General features: G+C 37.4%; 2 protein-coding genes across 5 annotated transcripts in view; one reads left to right on the top strand and one right to left on the bottom strand.

Annotated features, from left to right (window-relative positions):
• The window catches only part of Ctnna1 (catenin alpha 1), a 167085-nt gene that overhangs the window by 49560 nt on the left and 95150 nt on the right, over positions 1–22375 (bottom strand). For 2 of the 4 annotated variants that reach the window (XM_005327262.5, XM_013359554.4), the window contains one exon: positions 1330–1410. In XM_005327262.5, coding sequence (XP_005327319.1) covers positions 1330–1410 — 81 coding nt within the window. Of the gene's footprint in view, positions 1–1329; positions 1411–12416; positions 12538–13713; positions 13733–22375 lie in introns of those variants that run through there. The other 2 variants (XM_021727709.3, XM_021727707.3) reach the window with 2 other exon arrangements.
• On the top strand, positions 12386–17308 carry Lrrtm2 (leucine rich repeat transmembrane neuronal 2). Its single transcript, XM_005327260.4, has 2 exons — positions 12386–13107; positions 13455–17308. Exons 1-2 carry the CDS (start codon positions 13104–13106, stop codon positions 14999–15001), a joined length of 1551 nt encoding a protein of 516 aa, XP_005327317.1. The 5' UTR covers positions 12386–13103; the 3' UTR covers positions 15002–17308.

Below are 22375 nucleotides of genomic sequence, written 5' to 3'. Positions count from 1 at the left end.
ATAGAAGCATATGATAGATTGGTTGCACATATGAGTGCAACCAGTAATGTAATTGCCATAACTTGCAACACAGGAAACATAGGATCATGGAGACAGTGGTTTCCACTATACTTACAACAATTCAGATAGAATCTCAGTTTTCAAGACAACATTCTTTTGTCTTAGGAATTACAAAACTAAGGCTTACATCTTACAGGAATAATACAAAGAGGAACAGAAAGCAGCTCTGGGTGAAGTGGCACGCAGCCTTGAATATATATAATTAGCTTAATTAACTAAATGAAATGAAAAGAGAAAAAAAGCACTTTCTGGTTTATCTAAAAGTGCTAACACACTAGGCACTTTAAAACTTAAAGGATATCTTTATAAAATTTGGGGGGTGGCAGTGGAGTTGGGAGATCAAAATTGAGTATAATGTATGCTAAACATGTACTCCACCATTGAGCTACAAACCAGACGCCATCTTTACAAACATTCCTGATACTGTTCACCAAAAGGAAATTGAATCAGGGATAGTTCTGTCTTTAATTTTGCTTTAAATCAGACACAAGCAATAAAATGTCTCTCTACTAGTTTTTTAGAAATTGTCTGAATTAATTATAATTTCTTATGTCTTAATACTTTCTTGTATAAATTCAATCCTAACTTCTTTAAAAATTAAAACTCAATCTGATTTTCAGATGGAAATCTCAGCACGCCAAATACCTCTATACCTATCATACTTGAACTAGAAACATATCTCCACATATCTAAGGGAACTGCAAGTATGTGATCAGAATGGGGCAAGTCAAATGAGTAACTGGAATTTTTGTCTCTACTGTACATAACATAACGAGATCCTTTGAGGGTATTTTCATATGTCCTCATTTTCATGCTAGACTTAACTTATTCAGTCCACCCCAATGGGACCACATTATTCCATATCCCTATGAGATTTTATTAACCATTATGGACTTTATCAGCAAAAATACAGAGATAGTCACTTTTCTGTGAAAATCCATCCTTTTCCCCTCAATAAAAACATAAACCCAAGCCTGGAACCGTGGCACACATGTAATCCCAGCCACTAAGGAGGCTGAGGCAGGAGGATCCCAAATTCGAGGCCAGCATCAGCAACTTAGCAAGATACTATCTCAAAATAAAAAAATAAAAGGAGCTGGGAATATCATTCAGTGGTAAAGCGCTTGCCTGGCATTTGTAAGGCTCTGAGTTTAATCTGCTGCACATAAAGTTTTTTATTCATTATTTAATCCAGTATTTATTAGAATTTTAATTAAAGCTACAAAATCAAGAACTTAGAAAAGCAATCAGTACTTTCTTCCAGCTTACCTGTCTACGCAAGTCCCTGGTCTTCTTGGTCATTTTATCGATTGCAGAATTGAGTGCATCACTTCTTTCTTTACGTCCAGCCTACATAAAAATGTAAGAGATAAACATTTCAGATTCACAGGGAACCTTAGTAAGAGTCTATAGCTATTTAGTGATCTATAAACATTGGAAAAAGTACAACTTTTTAATTTTTAAAATTTATTTATATATTTAGGCATACATGCAATACAAGGGATTTAATCCAGGGGTGTTCTACCACTGAGCTATATCCCCATCACTTTTTTTTTTTAATTGTTTTCAGTTGTAGACTGACACAACACCTTTCTTTCTCTCTCTCTCTCTCTCTCTCTCTCTCTCTCTCTCTCTCTCTCTCTCTCTCTCTCTCTTTTTCTTTATTCATTCATTTATTTATTTATTTATTTATTTAATGTGGTGTTGAGGATCAAACCCAGTGCCTCACATGTGCTAGGCAAGCAGTCTACCACAAAGCTACAACCCAGCCCTATCCCTATCCCCTTTATTTTGATTTTGAGACAGGCTCTTGTTAAATTGCCTAGGCTGGCAACAAACTTGTGATCCTCCTGCCTCAGCCTCCCCTGTCGCTGGGAATATAGGCATGTACAACCCAGCCTGGTTTAGTATACCTTTTTTAGACCAAAGTTATAAAATATGGGAAGTATCCTATATGGTTTTCTTCATAAAAACTTAACAACTCTTGGTTTCCATATTATCCGAGATTGGAATTGAAAGGATTTTACCAAAATAAGAAGAGCCAAGAGACAAAGCCATTTGTTTAAAAGTACATTTTTGTGTTAACTCAAGAGTCAGGGTACACCAAGTTCATTAATAAACAAGCTGCCCTTGAACCACAAGTAGAATAAGTTATATGTTGATGAACTATGAGATTTTTAAAGAAAGTCAGAGATCAAAGATGGTCCCTGACACTAACACCAATACAAAACAATGTTTTAAAACTAAGATGTACCATAATCAGAGTTAACAATATATATTATACAGTTCAAATCAGAATGCTTTGTTTTTTTTTTTTTCTTTTTTAAGAACTTCTAGGCTAAGCTTAATGCAATTGTAGTGTACAGAAAAGAAGATATTAGACACTCTTGGAAAGGTATATAAATCAGTACTTCTATAGAGGTGGGAAAGGGTGGTGATGAGTTGAGATTTGCCTGGGTAATATTCTGAATAGAAACAAAATAGCTGCTAGATGATAGAAAGAGGACAAAATTTTTATCCCAGGTGGTGCTAACTGTGTCCTTAGAAATACCTAGTAAGACAAAAGCTACATTAAACTAGGAAGTACATTAGAAGTCCCCTCCCCTATCCCAAAACAAATGTAGTTGTTTCTGAAAAGCATGTTAGTAAACACAGGGGAAGCAGGACACAGTGGTGCACACCTGCAATTCCAGCAGTCTGGGGGGCTAAGGCAGGAGGATTACAAGTTCAAGGGTAGCCTCAGCAAGTTTAAGACCCTGTCCCAAAAATAAAATAAAAAGGGCTGGGGATATAGCTCAGTGGTAGGGTACCCAGTATGGCCAAAAATAAAATCATCATCATCATCTTCTTCTTTTTCTTCATCTTCATCATCATCATCATCATCATCAGAGAGATATAAATGGACTAATGAATTTAACCCTTTGGGTGCCCTTGAAACATTCTGGTACTATCAATATACAAGCCAGCACACCAGATAAATGGGTAAGGATGAGATCTGGTTGTATGTTTTACATGATTTGTTATTTACATCTTTTGTTAAGTGAAGGACAATGCCACTTATCTCTGACTTCATTTCTACACATTCTAAAGAAAAGAGAGAAAGAATATTGAGGACTACAGGTTATTTAGCAAAGAAGAGAAAGGACATAAGAAGGAACTTACAAATATTAAGAGTTGAAATTTAAGTGAAAAATTGAGATGGTCACTATGAAGACCCTGGCCAGGGTCTCATTCCTTACCCTTTCCACCAACATTCCTGTACTGCCAATAAAATTAAGTAGTCTGTTAATATTACTTTAGTTGGTAATCTTCTAATATCAACAAAAACTGATTCAGGTTGGAGGATTGCTACCTGCAGAAATGTTTTAATTTATTCAAGGCCATCAGTCAAAAGAGAACTCAAAACTAAAAAGTCACTGACAATCTCAAAGTCAAAAATGCCAGGATCTAAGACAAAAGATGTCTAAAATTGAATCAAAATCAAACTCATCTTATCATCAATGCTTCAATCTGGAAAGTCTCGGCACATTCCTTAGACACTCAAACATTTACTTCAAGAAAATTTCTCTAAATAAACTCAGTAAAGTCTGTCATTGTTCCTTGTCTATTTTGGGGGGTATCTCTAATCATCTATTCTGAAACTATTTGGAATTTGAAACCCAAAAGTTGGGCTCACTGAAGATATAAGAGCCCAATTTCCTGCCACCTAGAATGCCCAGATTTTCCCTCAATTTGGGTAAAAGGATTTATTGTGAGAATTATATAAAACCAAATCCATGAAATGATTTTTTTAATATTTATTTTTTAGTTGTACTTGGACAAAATACCTTTATTTTATTTATTTATTTTTATGTGGTGCTAAGGATAGAACCCAGGACCTTGTGTGTGCTAAGCGAGTGCTCCACCACCGGGCCACAACCCCAGCTCCCCATGAGTTGACTTTTGAAGGAATTGTAGTCACATAGGAAAATTCATTTAGATACAATGCAATCCATTCCATGAATCTGTTAATTCTGACATTTGCCAAACTGCTCCCAAAATCAATTTGTCTTTCTTATTACTGTGAGAAATAGAAGTTTATGCCTTATTAATCAAGACACGGCAGATCAGAAGCAGTTATTTACTAAACTTTTGAAGTTACATTAGATAGACCACTTTTAATTACTTTTTTTAAAAAAGTACAGTTCAAATAGCAGGTTTAGGATTCCAATGGTACAGTGCTTGCCTAACATGTAAGGGCCCCCCAAGTTCAACCTCCTGTATTGAAAAAGGCAGGGGGAATGATTATATGTACATACAAACACACACAGACACACACGCTCATAGCCTTAACACAAAGCTTGATCAAAGTGGAAAGCTTAGTGATCTGTAAAACATGATTTTACTTCTGAAATTAAACTCATTATGAATTTTTAGCAGTAGTTTAATTGGGGCAAAAATAAAGTCACTCAAACATAATGTTAAGAAAAGCAAACCTAGAATATAACAGTTAAACATCCCTTATCTGAAATGCTTTGAACCAGAAATATTTCAGATTTCAGAGTCTTCCAGATTGGGGATGCTCAACTTGTATAAACATTATTGGAATCTTTAAAATAACTGATCCTCAGTTCCCACCTAGTTGAGAGGACTCATTCCACTGAAGAGAGAACACCCAGGTTCACTTATTTTGATATGTGTATCCCTTCTTGGCAGTGGAAAAAGGGCCAAGAGAAAAACAAGGCATGTTTGAGGTCAACATAAAGCTTTTCTTCAGCAATTAAATCTGAGGAGAGGCAAACGTTATGAGGGAGTCTTCAGCAACATGATTTTGACTGAGATAGTGAAAGGACTTCCAAAATCCTACTCCATGTTCCTTCTGTGTAAACAGACTATTTTCTTAGCCATACTCTATACTGAACCTGCTCCGCATCTTTGGAATGGACAGGATTAACAATAACCCTTCTCTCAGAGAGTTTATAATCTGGGGTACATCTAATTCAGTGATATCCTTTATCATGCAAGGCCTGATAGGAGCCCCTGATAACATAATAGCAGGTCTGAAGTAACAAGTATTATGCAGAGGAGGTTACATTAGAACTGCTTGACTCCACTCCAACCCTTGCCACATGGAAGGGATGAAATATGGAACGGCCAAGAAAGAGAAAAAATATGTTCCTGGGATCACTGGTGGCATCACAAGGCATATTTTGGTTTCTAAATGATGGGACAAAGGTTTCCAGGTAAGTGTTCAGGAAACTACTCAAACTATACAAAATAAACCTCATCTCACCACGTTTCTGGAGGAGAGAGGTGTGGAATGCTGTGAAATTAATTATCTATATGATCTTTTCAGGAATCTTCTGCCAGAGTTTACCTTCTCTTCTTTTCTATACATTCTCCCTGGGAAAGCCTGCCCATTTCCATTACTTTAATAATTATGGTCACTCTGCCATCTTCCACATGCATTTTGGTTCTGACACATGACATGCTTCCTTTCACCTACCTGGAATACCCTCCTCCTCTTCTTCTAATTTCTATCTATCCCCTCTGGATAAGGTATCACATCCTTCTGAAATGTTTCACTAGCCATTCTCACTCTTAAGTTCAAGTGTCCCTTCAAAGTGCTCCTACAAGCATCTAGCACTTCCTCTCACAGTCCTTCTCAAAAATCACACCCTGGCATAATTATCTGTTGACTTTGTCTGTCATTGGCTGTGGAGGAAAAGAAAAACAAGCAGCCCATTACAGACATGTTTAAAAGTCATATGACTTAATGTGGCATATCACCAGTCTCCTGTTTTTTTGTCATTAGGAAAAACATTAAGACTTTTCAAACTCCAAATACTGTTTTCTGTTCTCCTTTCAATCTAGAGTAAGGTTGGAAAGGGTGGGGACAAGAGGGTCAAACTCAAGGTTTTATTAACCTTAGTCAGAATGACGCCTGGCATTTTTGCCAGAGGGAATGGTTGAAAGGTGACCCTGCCCTGGATTAGGGCGGCTCCTGCTGCCTCTGGTGCCCGCTGCTACTTTGGGGTTCCCGTTGAGTTCTCACGGGGTTCCAGGAGAATTGGCGCGTGGAGCGTGGTGGAGGGAGTGTGTTTCAGGGAAGTGTGTGTAGAGTGCCGGTGAGAGTTGGGGAATAAAGAGTTGCTGTCTGAACCTACAAGGCTTTGTGGCGGCTAGGTTATTTTGTGCCCAGCCAGACTGCAGCATAATATGATTTAAAAGGAGGCAGGAAAGTCTAAATTAATATAACAGGAAGGTCTAATTAATTATATACAATGCCTTCATAAGTCTTCAGAAAATTTAAATTAAATTAAATTGGCCTTCTATAAGGCCCAAGTCAAAATGGACACCTAAAGCCTTTTCCTCTCAAAATAATGAGAAAAAAGGGAAACATTGAAGCTGTCTTCCATACAGAAGAAGGTTTCAAATAAAGAAAGGGGTATAAAACTTCAGAAAGGAAATGATGCATCAAGCTAATAATTGCCTCAAGAAGCCTTCAGAGAAGACTGAGGACTAAAGAGAATCTTGAGGAAAAATATTTTTAAACCAAAGGAGACTAACACCTATTTACAGAGTCAATCCAGCTCCAGCAGCAATGGCGCACCCATGTAATCCAATCATCTAAGGAGGCTGAAGCAGGAGGATCATGAGTTTGAGGTGAGCCTCAGCTGCCAGGGAGACCCTGTCTCAAAAATAAAATAAAAAGGATTGAGTATATAAGCAGAGATTGATCATCCCTGTACCTAAATGGTTTGATGTGAATAACATGAGAAGCAATTGACCATTATTTCCACCTGGCCCACAGATGGCTCCTGGGCTCTGTGGTAAGCTGAATATGCAACAAGAAGTTGTAGAGAATCTATACAAAGCTCAACAGTACCTTAATCTTACAATACAATGGTTTTGTAGACATATGTTCTTAAATCCCCCTCCCCTTTGTTTTTAATACTCATCCTTCAGTTTTAGGTGGACAAAATACCTTTATTTTATATTTATATGATGCTGAGGACCGAACCAGTGCCCCACGCATGCCAGGCAAGGACTCTACCACTGAGCCAACCCCCAGTCCCTTAAACCCCTTTTAAAGAGAACCCTATCCCTCAATTACAAAGAATAGAATAGTTTCTAGTATGCCTAATACTATTTATTTCATCCAAAAGTTTAAAACAATAGGTGAGGAATTCTAACATTACATATCACTCTATTTCCCTTCTCTTTCTTACCTCAATAAGAGCTAAGAAATGAGCATTACAGTTTGGATATTTTCTCAGATGACAGAGCTACACTTAGCAAAAACCTTAAAACCCTTCAAAAGACAAGTGACAAGAAGAAATATTTGTAAAACATGATAAAGTTAATCTCCTTCATTAAAAAAATAAAAGTCACAGAAGTCTATATGAAAATGACCAGTCCTGAGACTAAAGAGTTGGAATGAAAAAAATGTAACATATTACCTGTGAAAAAGAAAATGCCAATATCCATACAAAATGATGTCCAATTTTAAGCCTCTTTAAAGAAGAAACAAAAGAATATTTTTCACTATCAGCTTTGTATACATATTTAGAGTGTGATGGCTTCCACAATGGTGTTAATGGCAGGCAGGGATGGTTGGTACATAATTACAGACTAGGGCAGGATGTAGAAAATGATTTTAAAACTTTTTGGAAAAGCAATGTCCATCAGTTTTAAATAAACATACCCTGTAGCCCAGAAGTTTTACTGACAGAACCTTACTTTATATATAAATTTGTCTTTTATTTCTTTTGCATTGATAATATCACATATTTAATTTTTTTATTGCCTTGGCACATGTTACTGCCATTCCACCCTAGAACTTATTAAGAAGGTTCTTAGAGAATGATGTTTCCAAGCTTCAGCAAACAAGAGTGCTACCGTATAGCCAATATACATGCAAATCAGTTCCTTTAAATTTAGCCAATTGGGTCAGAGCGCCCACTAAAATTAAGAGAGATTCTTCAAATAAGTATGAATGGGTATATCATCTCCCAATTTCAAATGGCTCTGTGTAGCCCATGGCAGTCTATACTGGGAGGAGAAAACCTGACTAAATCAAAAGCCACTCTGAAATGTAGAGATGGAGATTCCAGAAAGGGCAATCCCAAGGTTGGGCTAGTGTTTTAAGAATAAAAAACAAAGCTTGCTATACACAAAGGAAGGAGGAGACATGAATATAAGAAAGCCACTGGCAGAAGAAGAGTGGTCTGGTCATATATATTTCAGTCTGTGTATATATACTAATCAAGATTTCAAGATTGTTATATTTGTTTTGTTATTGATGTCTATGGCAGAAAAATGAAAGATTGCCATGGTTTAACACCTGCCTAATCTTCTCTTATGGAAGATTTAATGTCCAACTTAGGTATATCACACCAAGATATACTGAATTATCTATCTCTGGGCACAGAATAACTCTAGCCCAATGGAAGTAGGCCATTACATGATCCTGACCCTAACATCCTGCAAGAGCAACAAATGCCCAAATGCACATGCCCCCAAAACTAGAAAGATGGGTTTCAAACTGTGTAACTTACAAGATAAAAATGGAACACCATTCACCACCACTAGTGTAGTAAACAACATCCTTTTCAACAGTTTCCTCTGTTGGGTTTACTAACAGGAGGACAAAAAACTTTTAAAATGTCAACAGTGGACAAGGAAAGGGATGATTCAGGCAAAAAACTGGGATTCTAGAGGCCTAATGTAATATGGACACTTACTTTCAAAAGGAAAGATTCCTTCTTCCTTCCAAAAACAAAAATACACTTAAAGCTCACTTATTCATTATAATACAAGTCTCAATACAACACAGGTTCAAGTATGTGCTTACCAACTAAGACCCCCAGAAAGGATCTCAGCAGAAGAAATATTCAGACCTGCAAAGTTTAGGCTCTCTACCCTAAAAACTGCTATCACTTTTTGATAAATGTGAAGAGATTTTCCAAGGAGCAATCAAGACTGTCAACAAGAAAGTTTTAAATTATCTCCAGGGCACTTCTGTATATTAGTCTGGTGCTAGGGTATTAGCAACTTTTAGAATTGGGCACAATTAAGGAAACATTTGACGTTTTTGGTATAAAACATAAAGCTCCTTATCAACCACAAAAGAACAGAAAATGTGCTGGGTATGGTGGCACACACCTTTAATCCCAGTGGCTGGGGAGACTGAGGCCCTAAGCAATTCATTGAGACCTGTCTCAAGATCAAAACTAAAAAGGGCTGAAGAATGTGGCTCAGTGGTTAAGCACTCCTGGGTTTAATCCCTGGCACTCCCCTGAACCTCAACAAAAAGAAAATATATCCATAGATAGATATAGCTATGCAGTTACATATGTATACACATTTCTCCAAGTAGGGGAATAACTCTCTCTAATCAGCAATTTATATTAAGAGTAAACTCTAATGTGGAGGAATGCTGACAACCACAGCCACCTAAACCCTGCTGTAATTTAACACACTAAATCTGCTTAAAACCGTTTTACAGAGAGGAGAGACTGGTTAAATTTTATTTTCTCCTCTGCCTTAATCATGTGCATCTAAACTAATAAGAATTGAAAGAGATGATACATAGTATCTTCCAAAAGTTGTACTATCACTTTAATTAAGTCAAAAACATCTGTATATAGAATAAAGCTGTTCTAAAATGAAAACCAAGAAATTTTAGTTAAGAACAAGGGCATCTTTATAGCCCTTTCAACTAAAGAAAGATAAAGACCAAAATATGATACAAAATTTCATCAATTGGAACTGTGTTTTTCACCATTTTTTAAATACCTTTATTTTGTTTATTTAGTTTTTTTTAATGAGGTGCTGGGGATAGAATTCAGTGCCTCACACATACTGGGCAAGTGCTCTACTACTTCTACCAATTTTAAGGCAAACACTATTTTTAGGTCCACAGCCTTGGCCTTTTGAATCTAAAGAGCAAGCAGGTAAGAAAAGAGGCTGGAGTACTCCTGGGTCCTATGATATAGCATCAGTACTGCCCACTTCTTCTGGAGCATCAAAAAATGATTTGATGGAGATCAGGAGCAATTATGTTTCCTTATAGCTCCAGCTACTCAGGAAGTTTAAGAGGGAGGATCTTGAATTTGAGGTCATTTTAGGCAACATAGTGGAGACCATCTCTCTTATTAAAACAATAATAATTACTAAGACTTTTCATTGCTTCCCTGGACAAATGTCCAGGCCCACAAGTCTTTTATAATAGTACTAAGATAATACAATTTAATTAGTTTCCATTTATTTGTATACAAAAGATAGGTCATGTAGATTAGAAAGATGAAAACTAAGAATCCAAAGGGAAGGAAATGTTTTCCCCCTAAATTTTCACATACAACTCAATCCCAACTGTGGCTGTCCTAATCCAATTGACTCACACACTTCTTTCATGGAAGTAGTTACTTAAGGGAAGTTATTAATCTGGCTTCTGTATTGTTTTGTGTTTTGTTTTTAATTAGAGAGTGGCTGACTTCAGTAAGATATTACAACATCACAAGGACTGGCTTCTTGTTGGGGGGGTGGGGGGAGAGGATTACCAGAGACCATCCATGTGAGATTCCCCTCCTTGTTAACTTTTTGGGGCAAGCTCCTGCAGAACAGTATTTCTGAAACCTAGGGTCACAGACCTTGTAGGAATCTGATTAAACCTTATCCATACGAAAATGAACAAGCAATAAAATTTCTCAAGCTCGTCAAACATCTAGCCTATAAAGAGAAACTATAGGGGAAAAAAAAAAATCAAGGTCAGTGGGGGAAGTGGCATCCTTGGGGTCCAAAACAAGACCTTTCTCCCTCTCTCCATAAATCAGCAACATGAAGGAACACAGTGCTAGTGTGGGCTCAGTCCTAAGACTGTAAACAGAATCCCATGGGCAACTTTGGCCTGGGGATTTGTTTGGTCAATGAGACTTATCTAAGAACTACATTACAAACTGTCTAATTTGTCTTTCCCTTCTCCCTTCACATGTATTAGACAGAATACTCTACCAGTCCTCAGTATTCCTGTTGCCTTTTTTCTCCTTTTATACTTCCCAGGCATTTCCCCCAGTAAAAGTCTTGTAATTCCAACTCCATCTTGGGGTTGCTTTTAGGAGAACTCAAAGTACATCCCTGCATTGCTAAGTTCCCGTAGCCCCTTTACACAGGCAACAAGGAAAGGACCTTAGAGTCGTCTAGTCCTCACTGCAGTACCATGCTCCAACACAAAAATTTTAGCCCTTTAGACAATGAGTTCTTAGACTTGCCCAGTGGAGTGAAACCTTAAGAATCCAATAGGACAATGATGTTCTTATTTCATAGACACCACCAATAGTTTTGAGATTTCTTCCCTCAAGTCTGAGACAAGAATCACTAAGGATAAGTGCATAGGTGTATGGGGGTCAAATCATTAAGGCAAGATGTGTAAAATGTTTTACCTTAAACAGTCCTGAAAATATGACACTGACCCACACTAGGAACATCATTTATGTTTATACACTAAATCTAGAGCTGTACATTCATATCCAAGGTCTGAAAAGTGATGACGCTGACAGGGAGAAGCTAGAGTTAGGTCAAGCAAAAACAAGCCAAAGCAAAAATTCTATTCCAAAGAATGAGTGACCTTTTGTACCTACAACAGAGATTCCAACAATATTATGAGACTCAAAGTCAGTTCTTAAGTGTGTCAGTAGGAGCTAGTGTGCAAATGTTCTATTATTTCAGCCCCACAACCCCCCAATCTAAACACCAGATGAGGCTTTCAATTAAGGAGAAAGAGAGATGCTAAAGTAAATAAAGTGGACCATGTTAGAATCCCACCACATTGCATTACTTGTCCAAATCATCCCTGTTAATAGTTAGGTCATGTATGTTAAAGTAATGGTATTCACCTGCCCTTTTCTCCTACTAGGGCATTCAAATATCAACTCAGCATTATTTTTCCATCAGCATGGTGAGCAAACATTGTTATAAAACAGGACAGAGGGGAAATCTTTTTAGAGTTCCCCTGAAATTCTTTTGTTTTTTTTTTAAGTGCTTTCTTTTGGAAGCCCCTACACACACCCTTTATTCTTGGTTTAAGATGTTAAGCTCTTAAAGCCAAAAAAAAGTCAAGCCCACTTAATTCACCAACATACCTAAAGCAAATCACAGTCATGCTTAGATTTTAACCAAGCATGACAACAAGGCAACTGAGCAGCATTTCAAACTACCAGAGCAGCAACACTACCTTGCATAGGCTGGCATTAAAGCAGCACTTTATAAATCAATTGTGCAGGCTTCTGCCCATTTAAACGATCTCTATGCAGAATCTCAGTCTAACACTGGCTCTTACACGCATTAAAAATCATCACTCTGCTAGTCCGACTCACTGTTCCGATGGGTCTGGGTCTTCTTGAATGCAGCCTTTATTACAACCTCACTGCTGCTTCCTACACTGAAGGAATATCATGTTTTAAAGTCAGGAATTCTTCTCTTGCTTTATTGTGATCAAGGGTCTTACGACGACCCCAATACTGTTACAAAGCACAGTGCTTTTTAACAGTAAAGCTTCTGGAAAACCCAAACAAAAGACACGTCACCCGGTGACGTCAGCCTATATACAGTTCTGTGTGGTCGCAGCACATAAGCAAATCCATTCTTGTGCCGTTTCTCGGAAAAGCTTTTCAGTAAATGCACTCATGCTGCTCCAGGAGCTCTTCTCTGCAACAAGCCGCCCATCTGCCATCAACAAGTTAAGACAGAGAGAACTAACGGCTGCGGAAAGGAGAGACTGAAGCTTTGATGACCAGCAGCAAATTGAGGGGATAAAATTAATAACTTATATTCAAAACTGTTTTAGGAGATTAGAGCATCACAGAAAATGAAACCAATGCTTTCCAGAGGTATATGCTAAGGAAAAAACAACTCACCCTGGTGGATTCAATTTTACAAGGAAAGCCTGGGACACAGAAAACAGGAAACTGGTCAAAGGCTCCTGCATGTTAGAGCCTTTTACAGACTCACTGCGTTGAGTCTGACAACCTCGACTGAATGCAGCCTCCAATGTACTCAGAAGAATGGGTAAGTCCATGCATTTATATGTCTTGTACAGTCAACAAGGAATCACGCTGTTTAAATAAGCCATTGATTTCACGTTTTAGGATTTTGAGGGAAATCACTATCACGTTTTTGCATTTTGAGGTTTAGGTAAAGGCAGCTAATGATAAGAACATGCTTTATCTTCTTTTTAAATGGTTTAAGTTGTGTTCTAGTCATACCAACATGGTTAATTTTTCTGCAGTAAATGAAAAATAAGTTATATAAATGAAATCTTTCACCATAATGTTATGTTTTTTTAAAAAATTAGCCCATATGTTCTGCTGAAAAAATATCCTATCTTCTTGTTTTCCTTAAATTATATTCTGCAGGCTTACATTTCAAGTGGCCATTAGGGGCCCCTATGCTGGCAGCAATATATGCAATGAGTATGGTTTTAAAAATGCTGCCTGCCCTGGGTATGGCGTGTCCACCCAAATGCCGCTGCGAGAAGCTGCTATTCTACTGCGACTCTCAGGGCTTCCACTCAGTGCCAAACGCCACAGACAAGGGTTCTCTGGGCCTGTCCCTGAGGCACAATCACATCACAGAGCTCGAAAGAGATCAATTTGCCAGCTTCAGTCAACTTACCTGGCTCCACTTAGATCACAATCAAATCTCAACAGTAAAAGAAGATGCTTTCCAAGGACTATATAAACTTAAGGAATTAATCTTAAGTTCCAACAAAATATTTTACTTGCCAAATACAACTTTTACCCAACTGATTAACCTGCAAAATTTGGACCTGTCTTTTAATCAGCTGTCATCTCTGCACCCAGAGCTCTTCTATGGCCTTCGGAAGCTGCAGACCTTGCATTTACGTTCCAACTCCCTGCGGACTATCCCAGTACGCCTGTTCTGGGACTGTCGTAGTCTGGAGTTTCTGGATCTGAGCACAAACCGTTTGCGAAGTTTGGCTCGAAATGGATTTGCAGGATTAATCAAACTGAGAGAACTTCACCTAGAGCACAACCAGCTGACGAAGATTAATTTTGCTCATTTCCTCCGGCTAAGCAGTCTGCACACGCTCTTCTTACAATGGAACAAAATTAGCAACTTGACGTGTGGGATGGAGTGGACCTGGAGCACTTTAGAAAAGCTAGACCTGACTGGAAATGAAATCAAAGCCATCGACTTCACAGTGTTTGAAACGATGCCTAATCTTAAAATACTCCTCATGGATAACAACAAGTTAAACAGTCTTGATTCCAAGATCTTAGGCTCCTTGAGATCCCTCACAATTGTTGGCCTCTCTGGCAATCTGTGGGAATGCAGTACCCGAATATGTGCCCTGGCCTCTTGGCTGGGCAGTTTCCAAGGTCGGTGGGAGCACTCCATCCTATGCCACAGCCCTGACCACACCCAAGGAGAGGATATTCTAGATGCAGTCCATGGATTTCAGCTCTGCTGGAACTTATCAACCACTGTCACTGCCATGGCTACAACTTATAGAGATCCAACCACTGAATATACAAAAAGAATAAGCTCATCAAGTTACCATGTGGGAGACAAAGAAATTCCAACTACTGCAGGCATAGCAGTTACTACAGAGGAACACTTTCCTGAACCAGACAATGCCATCTTTACTCAGCGGGTAATTACAGGAACAATGGCTTTATTGTTTTCTTTCTTTTTTATTATTTTTATAGTGTTCATCTCTAGGAAGTGCTGCCCTCCCACTTTAAGAAGAATCAGGCAGTGCTCAATGATTCAGAACCATAGGCAGCTCCGATCCCAAACACGACTCCATATGTCAAACATGTCAGACCAAGGACCGTATAATGAGTATGAACCCACCCATGAAGGACCCTTCATCATCATTAATGGTTATGGACAGTGCAAGTGTCAGCAGCTGCCATACAAAGAATGTGAAGTATAATACCTACCCGTCATCAAAAATCATATCAGATAAGTAACCTATTTTACATAGTAGGGGCTAAATACATATCTAATTTTTACCAATGGTGACATTAAGCCTAATTTTCCAAACCAAGTGGAGACTTAGTTTTTGAAGTGTTGAAGTATTTTTAATTTTTTAAATGAAACCATATTTTAAGTGTTAAATGAAGCAATGATCACATTAATTTGCACTCCTGTTGGAAAGTCTAAAAATGCTTACTTCAAAATAGACCGTTTCACATGTAATTATATACTAGTGTGTAAATATTTACACTAAGGTCTCCATATGCTATTTTCTTTCCTACTGAAAACAATTTGAAAAGAAGGTATTGAGCAGAAACAGATATGGATCAATACCTATTTGATGACTGTTCTTCATTCTATGTATCACAACTGGCTTGCTGCTTAAAAGGAGATAGCAAAGTTCTCTTATATGATAATTTGGTATTTACTCAAATCTGTAATCTACTTCTAGTACAAGAAGTAGAATTACATGTATACTGAAGACTGATAAATATTAAACACTTTTCTTCCAGAGTTTCTGCCTGGGTTAGTAGACATTATCAAAGTCCACATCATGAAATCAGCACCCTTTATATAACTCTAATAAGCTGAGTGACTCTTTGATATATTTACATAAAAATCCAAGGGATTGTAAAAAGGTCTCATTACAATGAAATCAATACTAAATAATTACACCGACTTCTTATCATCTAGTTTGACTTACAATGAACATGTTGATTTTTGTGGCATTTAGACTATTATTTTAAACTAGTATTAAATTACCAATTTACTAATTAACATACTAAATCCTATATTTACATCTATGTGAAAAAAAATTATTTCAGAGAAAAAAGAAAAACTGAGTCAATTTAATAACCCTGACATGTTCCCTCCAGTTCAGAAAAAAACTCCCCCCACCCCACAACCCTGTCACAATAAAAAATGCCTTGACAAAGGGGTTTAAATCTCTTTATTCTGCCTTTTCCTGATCTTTAAATTTTTACACCTCAAAGAGCCAAAATTAAAATTGAATAGCAACAGGCATAACACTAATTCTCATTATAAATGAACTATGAAAAAAATCTATTTTCGTTATATTCTCAATTTTGATCTTTTAATAAAGATACACATTCACAGGAGGGAGTGACACTCTTCTATGAAACAAGAACAACATATTACTGAAGTGAATCTAGGCTAGGACACCAAAATGCCTATGCGGCCATACAGCAGTAACCAGAAGACAGCATGGAAGTGAGGGGATGAAGAGCAAAGAAAGATTTTGAAACCTGACTCTCAGGTTAGCTGAAGTAACTAAGCAGCCAGGAGTGATGATTATATACAATCTGCACCAAACAGGGCAAGGCCCCTGGACCTGCACTGAAAAGGGAAGAGGGGGAGGTTCTCCAGTGTAAATATGAACATTCCATAATAACAAATATAATGATGCCCATTTATTCATGCAGAAAACAACCACAAGTATTCTATTTCTTCGATTATGATTTATATGATAAAACTATGATATATTTGGGGTATAGATGCAAGTTACCAATTCACACAGAATTTTTCCATAAAGAAGGTTCCATTATGTTAAAAAAAAAAAAACCCTGAAATTAAAACACTAATTTGATTTTAGAAAAGTGAGCATTTTTACAATTGTCATTTTACTGTATGTTAAAAAGGCATAAATCTTTAGAGGCAATCACTACTACAGGCAAGAGAGAGAGACAGACATCTTTTAACATAAATGTTAACATTATATCCTTCACTCAAGGCATATTTTCTTCCCAAGATTGAATTTAAAACATTAACTCTATAATTTCACCCATAAGGTTTAATCATAATTTTTCTCTAATACTGATAAGATTACTTACATTTCAAAGAAAATATGTCTCAATAAAAAGTGGACAAGATTACACATAATGATGAAAATGTGCTCTCTACATTTTTTAAGGTGGGTAGATTAGTTTCTCATAGCCTCAGCCCAGTTCAGTTATCTTCAGTGAGTGAGCTTTTCATCTCTTGTTAAACCAGACACTGTCATGCTCAAGCAGAGACAGAAGCTGATTTTCTGGCACAGAGTGCAGTGCACTACTTCCCCAAGGAGGGGCTAGATTAGAAGCCCCTATTACAAATGAGAACTCCGTGGGCTAAAATTGCCCAACTCATTTATCAGGGTGACCACAGCCATTTGTCAGATGACTGATAGCTTGTTCAGAATACACAAGATTTCATCAGCCCTGAAGAATAGCAGAAGGTGATTTCCCATTTCAAATTAAAACCAAAATTAATTCAAAATGAGTAAAGGGATAAGAAATATTAGCTGGGAATTCCCACATTAATCCTAAAAGAATATAGTTAGTAAAATGGACCATCAGTTGACAAAATCCTTAATGTATGTGAAAAAGCCATTTAGTAATCAGGGTAACAGTTTTATAAGGACCACCAAAGCATACTTTTCAGTTGAAAAATAACTTTTTTTTTTTTAAACCCTCTACATTTTGGAGTAATTCCCACTGAGAAAAGAGAATAATGCCAAATAAGAATTTTCCTTTCTCGTTTAAAGCACAAATTTCTCTTTTTAATTTCCCAGAGAAAGCAGGATTCCATTTAACTTGTATTTCAGTTATCGGCACAGGTTTGAAGATGAGACTGCCAACTGTGCTTTTTTCACCAACTGGCCAGGGTGGAGAAGTATCACAACAACACTACAAATCCTGGTCACTATGCCAGGGCTTTTGTAATGTGGTGGGGTCTTATTCACTTCACCACCACCCATCCACCCATCCTTTTTCCTGACCCCCACCCAAATTTCAAGGTTATAGAAAAATATTAATAAAAAGCTTAAAAAAAATCCCTTTTCTTCTAGAAAAAAGAAAGCCAAAGAAGACTATAATACCGTATCTACCTAAGAACCAAGAATTAGTTTGCAATTATTTCTATTCATTTCTGTAGCCTGCCAGCAATTTAAATCACCTTTCTCAAAAGAGTGGGCTGGTAAATTTGCAAATCCACATAACTCTGAGAACACTTACTGCCAGCATCAAAAAGCAAAGATACTAATTTTTTAAGCCAAAAATCTGTACTAACACATGTAATTTCTTAATGTGCCTAAGTTAATTTCTGTACCAATTCAATGAATGGAATTGTCTGAACTTCCCAACTCCCACTAATTATTAAAATCCATCTGCTTATTCTAATGCTAGTCACCAAGAGCTAGACTCCATCTTCCTAATAAAAATGAGTCCTATGTAGCACTAGTTCTGAATCCTAAAATTCAAAACAGGCATATTATTTTCTTATGACATATTCCCTATACATAGATATTTGGGGGGCTAAAAATTCCATTTTTCTGTCTCTTCTCTCTCTCTCTCTCTCTCTCTCTCTCTCTCTCTCTCTCTCTCTCTCTCTCTCTAAGTGTGGATATCAACATAAAATTTTTTAAAGAATATTTTTAACAGCTGATCTACACAATCATTTTTTTAGTACAGCAATACAGTAACAGACCTATCTCAAATGTCTGCTTTGGGGCAGTTGTCATACCTTATTGGTTAAAGTGCTTGAGTCAGAAAAAGACAAAAAAAGATGAGGCCATCCATAGATAATTAAATATTTCTACCTATCTAACCTGGGACAAACTCACAGTACTTGAATAAGGTCCAAAAACATAGAAAATCATTGTTCAAGTTTTTATTTTGCTACTGCAAACATTAGGAAATTTCTGCAGCTCCTTCAACTAACTTTTTCTTCCTTGATTTAAAATACAAAAAATAATAATCTGATATAAAAAAATGTTTGGTGAGCCTATCAATACTGAGACTGGAAACACAAAGTACAGTCCAAATACATTGTGTTCAATCACCTTCAAGAGCCATTTTTTGGGGGGTGGGATGTGGGCAGATGGGTCGGGGGTGGGAAGAACATATTATTACACAGGGAGTCTTGGGGGGGGGACAAAGTACAGTGTACAGGAAAGTTTTGTTATTAAAATTGTGTATACTGTAAAAAGTGAATGTCTCTCTCTTTTGTTTCCTTTGATGACCCAACATTGTTGACATGTGAAACTTGAAAAAACATTTGTGGCAGAAAAGAAACCTTAAATGAACAGCTAGCTGTTTTGCGCCACATTCCTCTACCATGTCAAATGTGTCAGTTGAAAAAAGGGCAGCTAAAATCACCTCCTAACTTTATTCTTCAAAATTCTAAAAACTAGGTTCAGGAAGCAAAGATAAGGGTAGGGGCACTAAACAGCCATTGAGCAATAAGAAATTGTTCAATAATCATCCTTAACAAGTGGACAGAAAATAGAGCTCCCAGGGCCTGGGATTGGCTGTTCCTCTCCCAATCTTCCCACACAAAGGACTACCACCACAACCTGGGGAGATTCAAAATGGCACCTAGCCTAAACCTCAGTTGTTATATGTGGGGTAGATTCAAGCATCACCTTGCACACCTCTTATCAAAGACAACTGGTAGTAACCATGCAGATCACTAGGCTCCCTGCAGGATCTACTTTATCAGATCAGGGGATAAAAATTGTAAAAGATTTTTAACTAGTGTTCTTTAGTTGATATAAACACCTTCAGACAAGACGCCATGCCTGGGCAGCACCAGGAGAGAAACTTCCAGGAACTGAATGCCAAGAGTCTGCCATTCTTGCCAGGATGCACTTCATGATTCTCCAGCCCCAGTAGGTCCTAGCACAGTAGGACCAGACAGAGGAATAAATAAGGTCAACTTTTCCCCAACATCCAAGGACGCTGAGATCAAGAGGCTAAGATCTCTCTCACACCAGGAGCCTCAGCTGTAACTAGTGGTGAGACAAGAAACAGAGCACTCATTTCACTGTCAAACTCATTCCATCTGTATTAGAGGGCATAGATGATGGTGGTTTCAAATTGCACAGAAGGAACAATCCCCACTTTGTAGAGTTTAAAGGAGGACTTATTAACATAATTTCTTGCATATTTTAAGCTTGAAAATTTCATGTAAAGTTATATCTGATTTCTTTAACAGTTACTTTATTAATTTTGCCTGTAAACCCACAGCATACTCAGGTTCCCACTCAAATACATGATAGACTTCTTCAAGATGTGCTTGAAGAGAACCCCTCCCCTTCTTTAAATATATTTAACCAGCTGGATACTCAAGTCTCTCTTAGATAAAATGTACTATAAATTATCTTTGGAAAGGGAGAAGGAAAAAAGAAGTGAAAGTCATAGCTAACCTCAACATCTTTCCTTAGCATGAATGTGGCCTTGCTCCTAATTCATGTTCTGAGAACACTATTAAAGGACAGCTCCTGAACCTTGCCTTCTACTTTCTAAAGGGGACATTAAAGAGTAAGCAATCTTCAAGGAAAGTCCAATGAGGCCCTGCAAAGCCCACAAACTAAAAATATTCTCTCTCTACATGAAGGTCTGACAATAAAGGGGGGGTAGTGTTAAAAAGGCATCTAGTTACTCAATGCCTCCAACTTAGGAACTCCTGTTAGAAATCAGCATGAAGGAGCACCTGTGAACAATCCTAATGGGCAAAAGCCAATGACTCATCCTTTACTTTAGGATTCAGATTTTTAAATGCAGCCCCAGAGGCAAAGTCTTTTTACAGCTTTCAAGACAGTTTAGAAAGAACCACAGGGAAGATACAGATACAAGAGTCATAGTAAACATGAACTTTACAGAATAACATTCACAATTGTGTTTAGAACACATTAACTTCAAAAACTCTATCTAATAATTTATATTAGCTCACCTAATTCATCGTTATGAGGGTCAAAAAAGATCTTGTGATGAATAAAAACATTTCCCATGGGGATGTAGCTCAGTGGTAGAATATTTGCCTGGCATGCATAAGACCCTTGGTTCCATCCCCAGCACCACCACCACCCAACATTAATTCAGGCTCAATGGTGCACATCTGTAATCTCAGCACTTTGGAAGGCTGAGGTGGGAGGATCATTTGAGCCCAGGAGTTTGGGACCAGCCTAAGCAATATAGGGAAACTCCATCTCAAAAAATTAATAACATAAAATAAAAATAATCTATGCCAAATGCATGAAGGGCAACTGTAAACCACCCCAAACTTCTGAAAACAATATATGCATCACATACACATAACTTATTGCTTAGAGTTAAGGACACTTAGAATAATATATTAATATATTCTGAGTAGCTGAATAGGATGCAAAAAGATCAAAAGCAGGGATTCTTAACCCCAAGAGTTAAGGATATGTTTCAGAGAATCCAACAACCTCTTGAAATTAATGCAATATTGTGTGTGAGTTCAGAGATTTCAGTAGATCCTAAAGGGTTTTTGATAACTCACAAGGAAGAGTTTGGAAACCCTAGTAGGGCAATAAAATTTGACCTTGATCTTCACTGTGGCCAAGACAAAGAACCAAACCAACAGCTTTCATCTGGTAAAGAAAAAGCACTGGTTTACCTAGGGGAAAGACGAGTAAGTGCAAAAATCTGAATTAATTTTAAAACAGAGCCAGCTGTGGGAATAATAAGGAGAAATGTTGGCTACTATTAGCTAAGGAGGTTTTGGAGAATAGGCAGAATTGTTCTTCATGTCAACCCTTGATTAGCATCCTATATAGCCATGCTGCATGCTTTATGATGATCTAATCTTTGTGATGATCCGAGGCTTGAGCCAAGAAAAGTCTGCAAGAATGAATGAGTACTCTCTTGAGGAGTTAAGTAGTTCATGTTTTCTCCTTATCATATCCCAAAGTACACTGTTTCCACACATACACAGGAGACTCAGTAAATGGCTACTACATTACATTACACATCTTCTATACTAGGGATACAATTTAAAATTAAAAACATCTTTCACAGGTTGGGTATTTAGTTCAGTGGTAGAGCATTTGCCTGGCATGCACAAGGTCCTAGGTTTGTTCTTCAGTACTTCAATATCCCCCCCACCTCCAAACATTTCTTCCAGTGCATCAGGAATGATGAGAAGCATGTTTCATGCAACGTCTCTAGTTGTTGATGATAATCATAAATGTTCTCCCTTGGATAAGAATCTATACAATGATAGCTAATTTCCTAAAAAGGGACACATTTTAAAAGATATAGCAATCACTGGTCTGAATAGCTATCAGAAATTTTAACCATGTCTCTTTAAAATTCATCATAAGCCATTAGTAAAACAATTTATATTTCAACCGAAGTAAATATAGTAGTTAAGAGGTCTGCTCCATATTTGAACCTGTGACTCTGGACAAGTCTTCCAACCTTTAAGGCCCTTCACCCCTAAAACAGAATTAACAGTATTAACAACCACAGAGGGATTTATTCATGTAAAGTTCTGGGGCTTGAATATAGTAAATGCTCAAAAATGT

Source organism: Ictidomys tridecemlineatus, chromosome 1 (assembly GCF_052094955.1).
Source record: "Ictidomys tridecemlineatus isolate mIctTri1 chromosome 1, mIctTri1.hap1, whole genome shotgun sequence".
Classification (NCBI taxonomy): Eukaryota; Metazoa; Chordata; class Mammalia; order Rodentia; family Sciuridae; genus Ictidomys; species Ictidomys tridecemlineatus.
Note: the sequence above shows the minus strand (reverse complement) of the source record. Positions and strands in the feature narration are given on the sequence as shown.